An 8,011-nucleotide genomic window follows, 5' to 3' on the forward strand; every position below is an offset into this window, starting at 1 on the left:
GTTAATTTGTGGGAAGCCTTCTTCTTCGGAACTTGAGGAAGAATCTGAAGAGCATCCTATGATGGTGCGAACACCTCTGTTGTTTGATTCAGCCGAAGGTTCATTTGAGGGTTGGTTTTGGACTGGTGTTTGTAGATCATTAGTTTCTAAATGTGCTTCGGTAGCATTTAGAATAGTAAGACGATGGTTAATTTGGTCTAAAACAAAGGATTTGTTAAGTGCGAGTTGTTGTCTTTGGGGAATATTATAAGGTTTAAATAAAGGGACAAAAGTTGAAACCGGAGCCGGTGATATAGACGAGGATGCTATCGGTTTTGGTTGAACAAGGTTTTCAACTCTGGAGAGTTGATTACCTATGGTTTGGAGACTTAAATTTGCAAAGTTTAGTTGTTCTATTTGTCTTCTGTTTGGATCTTTTTGTTCAGCAATTTTGAACGGAGAAGCAGTTATTTCATTATCTTTATAATTATATTTGATATTTTTTCTACCGGCAGATGGATAGCAGTTGTAGTTGGACCATCATAAAGAGTCCAAGATTTATGTGAAGTAGTTTGAGTACATATTTGATTATGCCAGGGATAGTAAATATTATTATCCTGAGCATAGATATCAAAATATGTAAAGAAGAAAACATTTGTTTTAAGATTTGTCATAAAATTATACCAATTTGTTCTAATTTGTGCTTGTTGTTCAAGATCGAAAGTTCCTAAGAACCATTCTCGTTTTTCTTTATTCTTGGGAGATTCAAAATTTGCACGAAGTAAAGGTTTGTTGATTTGATAATTTGTGGTTGTTTGTATCATGTGTACTCCCAGGTTTCTAGAATCTCGAGGAGGTGGAGCAGCGACCTCTGAGTGAGTGGGAGACTATCGATCAGGAACCTCAAATGAGGTAAGACTTATCATTCAAGTAGTCCCTTCTGTGAAAAAATCTTTTCTTTTTAGTCTTGGCTTGACTGACTGACTGGGCATGGTGTATTTTTGGAGGTGGGTGGGTTTATCCTGGACCCTACCAACCAGGATAAATCGGGTTGAAATCGTCTGCAATTCCGATCTCGTATAATTTCGTGCAATATCATTTTCAGGCGGTGACATGTGTATTGATGCCAATACAATGGTCCAGATCTGGTACAACTAATAAAACATTAAATCAGTGAAGAGACATTTAAATCAAATCTGGACCATTGCATTGATATCAATACACGTGTCACCCTTTGAAGATGGTATTTCACGAAATTGTACGATATCGGAATTACAGACGATTTTTTTCCGGCTAAATCCACCATGCCAGAGCGCCAGAGCACAAGAAAGAAAAGACAAAAGAACGAAAGTCAGTTTAACAAAAAAAAAAAAGAACGAAAAGTCAGTCAATTTATTAAAAAGGTGTGCAGATGCTTCTTCGGCAGCTTAGGGTTATAATAGCAGAGAGGCGGAGACTATCTCTGCAACTCTCCATCTTTTACAACGGGAAGGGAGAGTGGAGAGTTTTGGTCTACGAAAGTGAGAAATAGCAATGGCGGATGGAATCATCTTGGGTGCAGTAGCTGGAGAGGTGTTGCATCAGATATTAGATATGACGTATAAGGTCATGAGTTTCAGGGAAGATGTTCAAAAGCTTCAAGATACTCTCCAACATTTGGTTCCTCTTGTTAAAGAAGGGAAGGATTTGGATTTGGAGTTGACCGATCAGAAGCGGAAAGGGATCGTGAAATTTGAAAAGAAGTTGTCGCAAGGGAAAGAGCTTATCGAGAAGTGCCTCAAGATCTCGTCTCCGAACTTCATACAGAAGATCCGTTACTCCAATAAAATCTCCGATTTGGATGACGCTATTCGTAGGTTTTGTGGGCTGGAGTTGCAGGTCGAAAACTGGCGTGACAACAAATTGCTTCTAAAGAAGATGGAAGAGCTTACAGCGCAAGTGCGACTGACACAGATTGGGGGTATGGGGGTGGCTGTGGGTGTGCCGGTGGGTGTGGGTACCCTTCGTAACGAAGGTTTGTTTAAGGTGCCTGACCTCCCAGGTAGTGTTGTTGGATTCGATATACCTCTCAAAGAATTGAAGAATGAATTGTTCAAAGAAAATGTAACGGTGCTTGGACTATGTGCTCCTGGGGGATGTGGGAAGTCGACATTAGCTGCCATGCTTTGCCAAGACGAAGAAGTTAGAGGTAAGACATGAACTCCTAATGTTTTTTCCCTTTTTTCTTCTCATTGACTTCTCTGTTGCCCCTTCTTTCTGCTGTGAACTTTCAATTGGATATGAAACTTTTCTTTGTTCATAAAAATGAAATGGTAGAACGCCGTCTGAGAGGGAAAACAGAATTTTGTACTAACCTGGCGCAAAATCTGTTCTTTGTCGTTTTGAAGACCACAAAACTAGTCCTGCAAGACTGCAACACTTTGGAACCCAGATGAAGTTTTTTTCCGATCTTCATGGAGAGTTAGCAACATTTCTTTTCTTGCCAGAAACAGGAGAGAGAAAACTAAGATAGGATCTGCTGCTCGTATGCACCTGCTGGTACGATCACCTGGTCGTACGAGTCAAGCCCCAATACCTGTCCCATTTTTGTGTTTATAAGGATAAAGAGGTGTATATTTGAAAACAAAAATGATAGGTGTTGGATGTTGACTCTACAATCAGCTGATTGTACGAGCAATTGATCCATTTTCGAGAAGAAACTCTCACTAGTACCTCTCCAGCAAACCCCCCTTTGGGGAGGATCCCAATCCACCAAACACACCCTTTGAAGGAAGGAAACCCATGTACTACCCTTTTTTGAAGTTAAGAATTATCACTAGAATCCCATCCTGATTTCTTCATATTTCAATTTGCCTTACCTCAAAGTGAACTGTGACAAATCTGAACTACCCCTAGTCTTGTGCAAAGGTCTTCATCCCACGATTTATTTGGGACTCTTTCCATACATAAAATCTGAGAGAGAGGTTTTGTACATATTTTTCAAACATGCCGCAGAATGGGTCTCATCCCCATTGTTTTACCTTTTCTCAGGTTTTATTGATATATCTGTCTTAACATTTCAACATTCTTGTACTCTTTTTGGTACAGGCAGATTCAAAGGTAAAATATTCTTCGTAACTGTTACAAAGACGCCCACCTCAAGGATCCCACAGAGACTACTTGAAGAGATTGGTGATAGGGTGCCTGTGTCCGACCTGAGTGATGAAGATGCAGCTAAGCAATTATGTCACCTTCTGACGCAGAGAAATTCAGAGCCATTATTGTTGGTTCTAGATGATGTTTGGGACGAATCGATTATTGAGAAGTTTTTCTATGGAACAGAAGGATATAAGTTGCTGGTTACATCAAGAGAAGCATTCAAAATATATAATTCTAGGTATCATTCTAAATATATTTTGAAAACGCTCAGTCTCCAAGATTCCACGACTCTCTTTCGTAAAACAGCACTGTCTCAAGATAGGAATGAGGACTACGAGCCGGATGAGGATATTCTAAATGAGGTGCCTTGTCTATCTCCCAACCACTCACTTGCATAGTACGCATCCTTTTTTAGATTAATATCTCCATATGCAGATAATAAATAAAATTATAACTGTATAAACCACAAAAGACCAAATTTGAAATCTACACTTGACTTTTTGATATGCCATATGGAAAGAATCCAAGAAAATTTCTTGCATAGAGGTAACTGACGTGAGGCAATCTATGAGCTTATTGTAGAAGATTAAAGAATAAGGGAAAGAGATAGAAGAACAATTCACCACAAGCAGTTGTATGCTTTGATGGTCAAACCTTTAGGATGAAAACTAGTCTTTTATAACCGTAAAGAAAAGAATTCCTTAAAAACTGAAAAGATTTGATTACATGCATATTTTTAAGTCTAGGCTAATTGGTCTACAGCTTGTCTTTTGGAAGGTAAGGACAGCAAGGTCATCTTATAAGTCAAACAATGGTACATCATTCAACCTTTTACAAAGTATGCATGAATCAAAAAATTTGCATGATCATGTAAGTCTTTGCTACAATGAGTTTGGGATGTGAGTTGGAATCTATGTTTACCATTGGGAACGAATAGTGCAAATGTTTCAAGTTGGGATCTAATAGATAATTTAATACATGGTATAGAAGGGATCTAGTTTAACTTTATCCTATACATCTCAGTGTTACTGCCACATCCAGATGAAGTAAAAAAGTGAGAATTTTATCCTGTTTAGCTGAATTCTTATGCTGCATTATTCCAGTCCCTCCTGAACTATGACTAATTCTACTTGATGGTGTCAAATTGCAGATAGTAAGATGCTGTGATGGTTTCCCACTCGCTATAACAGTGATTGCCAAATCTCTGTACCAGCAGCACCCAGTGATATGGGAAAACATGGCTAAGAAATTGCTGAAAGGTTCCTGCATTCTTGATTTTGATAGCAAATTGCAGGAAAGGCTTGCAGCAAGCTTGGATTCATTGGATCCAATAGCTTTACAGTGTTTTATGGACTTGAGTTCCTTTCCTGAAGACAAAAGGATCCCTGCCTCTGCTCTGGTCGATATTTGGTGTGAGCTTTATGAACTAGATTATGAAAGTGAGGCCTTTGCCATTCTTATTGACCTTGCCTCTCGAAATCTTATTAATTTGGTTGGAAGCAGGTATATATATATATATTTGTTTGAACTTTCTAATCAATAATTAAATTCTACTGCATGTATTTGTTGCTTATCGGAACTCATATTTTGCTATGGCTAAGTTGATTACGAAGATGGCTGCTGTTTCCAATTTTCTGTTGATATTATAATCATGCTCTCCTTAGCGTGTTTTAGAAGGAAGGTAGACTAAGCAATTAACAAACTTAAACAACTATCTTAGCATGATCCTGGTTTATCTTGGGTCAGATCCAACCGTATGTTCTATTGATTGCTTAGGTTAACACAGTGAACTGCTGCAAGGGTGCAATAAACACTTATATCCCCCTCCAAAAGCACCACTGTATCGTATATTTGTGTCGTCTACTTTTGATAACGTGTATCTATAAGCAGTATATTCGTTTTCATCAGGAAAACTGCCACACAGATTGTTGCTAGCTTCAATGAGCTATTTGTCACCCAGCATGATCTGCTTAGAGACCTGGCTATCTACCAGAGCCGGCAGCGACTTATCTTGTACAAAAAGGAAAAAAGCCTTCCTGAGAGCTGGAAAAAACAGAACCACTATTTCAACCCCCTTCTTGTTTCTCTTGGCACAGGTTTCCTCACACTCATCCTAACGTGCTAAACTGTTGTATTTTTTTGTATCCTTTTCTCAGCATCATAAGTAATAGGCTGAATCTTGCAGGTGAAATGTTTGTAGGAAGCTGGTATGACTTGCAGCTTCCGGAAGTTGAGGTGCTGATTCTGAATTTCTCTACAAGTAACTATGCCTTACCCCCATTCATGGAAAAGATGAGGAAGCTAAAGGCTCTTATTGTTGTAAACCGTGGACGGACCCGTGCCAAGCTGAGCAATTTGATAAGACTTAGTGAATTGGTTAATGTAAAGAGGATCAGGTTAGAGAAAGTCTTGATTCCTTCCCTTCATGAATTCACAATGCCATTGATGAATTTGCAGAAGATATCTTTATTTATGTGTGATTTGGACCAAGCTTTGATGAAATGCACCATCAACGGCTCCTATGTGTTACCTAATCTTGTTGAGATCAACATCGATTACTGCCATGGTCTGGTGGAATTGCCTCCGTGGATCTGCGATCTCGTCAATTTACAGACACTCAGCATTACTAACTGTGATAACTTATCTGCACTAACTGAGAGAATTGGATTAATAACAGATTTAGACTTGTTAAGGCTGCACGCATGTACTGGATTACATACGTTACCAGACTCGATAAAAAGACTCCAGAAGCTGAGGTTCCTTGATATATCCGATTGTTGCAACTTAAAAATGCTGCCTGATGGGATGGGTGAGTTACATTGTTTGAAGAAGCTTGACATGAGAGGTTGCATAGAACTGAGTGAATTGCCACCTTCAGCCATGAATCTTTTTCAATTAAAGGAAGTGATCTGTGATGATGTAGACGGAGCTAGTCTTTGGGAACCTCTATCATCTAGTCTAAAAATAACTGTGCTTGAAAGAGACAATAACTTGGAGTGGCTAGGAGTTGATATTTGATTACTATCTTGACCGAATCCTGGAGGGGCAAACGGAGGAGAAATGGTCAAAAGCAGAATTTCAATCAATAAAAGGGAAGAATATAGACTTGTACCATATTTTTTTTGGATATTTTAGTTTTACTCCTCTTTCCATTTTAGTTGGGATTTGTCTGTTCTCTACAGTTGTGTTTTCCCATATTGCATAATTTATGTCCACCTACTACTTGTTTTCTATGCAAAATAGAATCACTTTGTTTCTATGCAAAATAGAATCTGTGCAGTGACTGTTTTGTTGTGTAAAGGTTTAGTTTGAGTTTTGAGTGACTGCATTAGTCTTTACACTGTGTACCTTCATGGTGTATAATTTTCTCCACCCGGCTAGTTCCGGGTTCGAATGCTGGGCACCTTATTAAATGTTCCATTTCTCAACTCAACTCTATTTATTTTCTAAGTATAATGTATACACCAATATCTAACCTCAAAGGTCATTCAGAAACAACACTTAGAAAAACATGTACCTCAAAGTTCATATAGAAGAATTTGGGAAAACAACATATGCCCTTATTCCCCTTCCCTCACACAACCCCACCTCCCCCAGAAAACAAAGTTGTATAAACCAAAGTTCCATGTACTTAGCTACAGTCAGATTGACATTTTTTAAGTCGCATTAGTGAAGTTGAATTCATTTTACTGTCTGTACAGCAAAGTAGAAAAGGGCAGACTACTGAAGTTCATATCTTCTAATATGGTCTGTCAAATGGATTGTCTATTTCTTAGCTCAAGAATATCATCCATGAAGAGTTGCTTAATGTCTCTTATTTGCAGAATTATTACATAAAGATCATGCCATCAGAGAGTCACTTACTATTAAATATGCAGCTTCAATTACTTGTTCGCCCTAAGTCATTGAAATCCACTTCCATTATACCAGCAGAAAAAGAGAGGGTAGTTGGGAGTTGCCTTTCTTCAAATGTTTCTACATAAATAAACAATCAATGTTACCACTCACCATTTAAGTGTGCAACAGCACAAAGATTTATTTTTCCTAGGTGCCTAATACTGGGATTGCTTAAGACTGTTTGTACAAGGGTATCAGTAGCAATGGGAGAAATATCTTAAAGCATTTTATCTTATTAGACTGTGGGCTCTTCTATCCTCTTGTTACTTGAACATTAGCCAAAGGGAATTTGCAGTGGCAAAAGAAAACCCTAAAAAAATGGTTGAAAAGTCAAGAAAAGGTCAAGACAGTATAACCGCTAAAGAAAAGTCTCATACAAGGAGGATCATATATTCATAGGCTTGCCCACTATTATATCATGCTCTTTTGTGTTGACTATCAAATTGGACCTTTAGGGCCCATTTGATAACGTTTCAAGAAACGCGCTTCTGTTATTTCTGTGTTCAGAAACGGAACAAAAAACATTTGATAAAACTGTTTCATTTCAATTGTTTTTAGAAGTAGAAATAGAAATGTCTACCTATTTATGGTTCAAGAAATGACTCAGGTGAAACTCGCCATTTTTTAAAATGATTTGTGGCCATTCTTTCGCTGGTTACTGTCGACTTCTAGAACATGACTTATCAAACACCTTCAATTCCATTTCTGTTTCTAGAAACGAAAATTTATGTTTCTGCCCACAAACGACAAAAACATTATCAAATGGGCCCTTAAGCTTTGATTTCAATCTTGTGTTAAAACGCTAAACTCTAGACTACTATTGCCAATAGGATTAGTCCATAACTCTAGATCATGAACCTTTAAAATCAGGAACCTGAAGAAACTCTTGTTTTTCTTTTTTTTTTTTTGGGGTGGGTGAGGTGTGTGTGTGGGGGGGGGGGGGAACAAAAGTTAAAGAATAAAGTCTATTGAATTTTCTTCTACTTTTTTCTCATTA

General features: G+C 38.1%; 1 protein-coding gene across 2 annotated transcripts; it reads left to right on the forward strand.

Moving 5' to 3' along the window:
- The first annotated feature begins 1,386 nt into the window (after positions 1 to 1,386).
- On the forward strand, positions 1,387 to 6,417 carry LOC122074093 (putative disease resistance protein At5g47280). 2 transcript variants are annotated; one of them, XM_042638923.1, is made up of 6 exons: positions 1,387 to 2,167; positions 3,067 to 3,479; positions 4,268 to 4,620; positions 5,026 to 5,213; positions 5,303 to 6,133; positions 6,211 to 6,417. In XM_042638923.1, coding segments are annotated over exons 1-6 (2,442 nt in total). In that variant the 5' UTR covers positions 1,387 to 1,512; the 3' UTR covers positions 6,213 to 6,417. The 2 variants fall into 2 exon arrangements, with proteins under 2 accessions (XP_042494857.1, XP_042494856.1); XM_042638922.1 differs by having other exon boundaries at positions 1,389 to 2,167; positions 5,303 to 6,417.
- The last annotated feature ends 1,594 nt before the right edge of the window (positions 6,418 to 8,011 follow it).

Source organism: Macadamia integrifolia, chromosome 3 (assembly GCF_013358625.1).
Source record: "Macadamia integrifolia cultivar HAES 741 chromosome 3, SCU_Mint_v3, whole genome shotgun sequence".
NCBI classification, from domain to species: domain Eukaryota; kingdom Viridiplantae; phylum Streptophyta; class Magnoliopsida; order Proteales; family Proteaceae; genus Macadamia; species Macadamia integrifolia.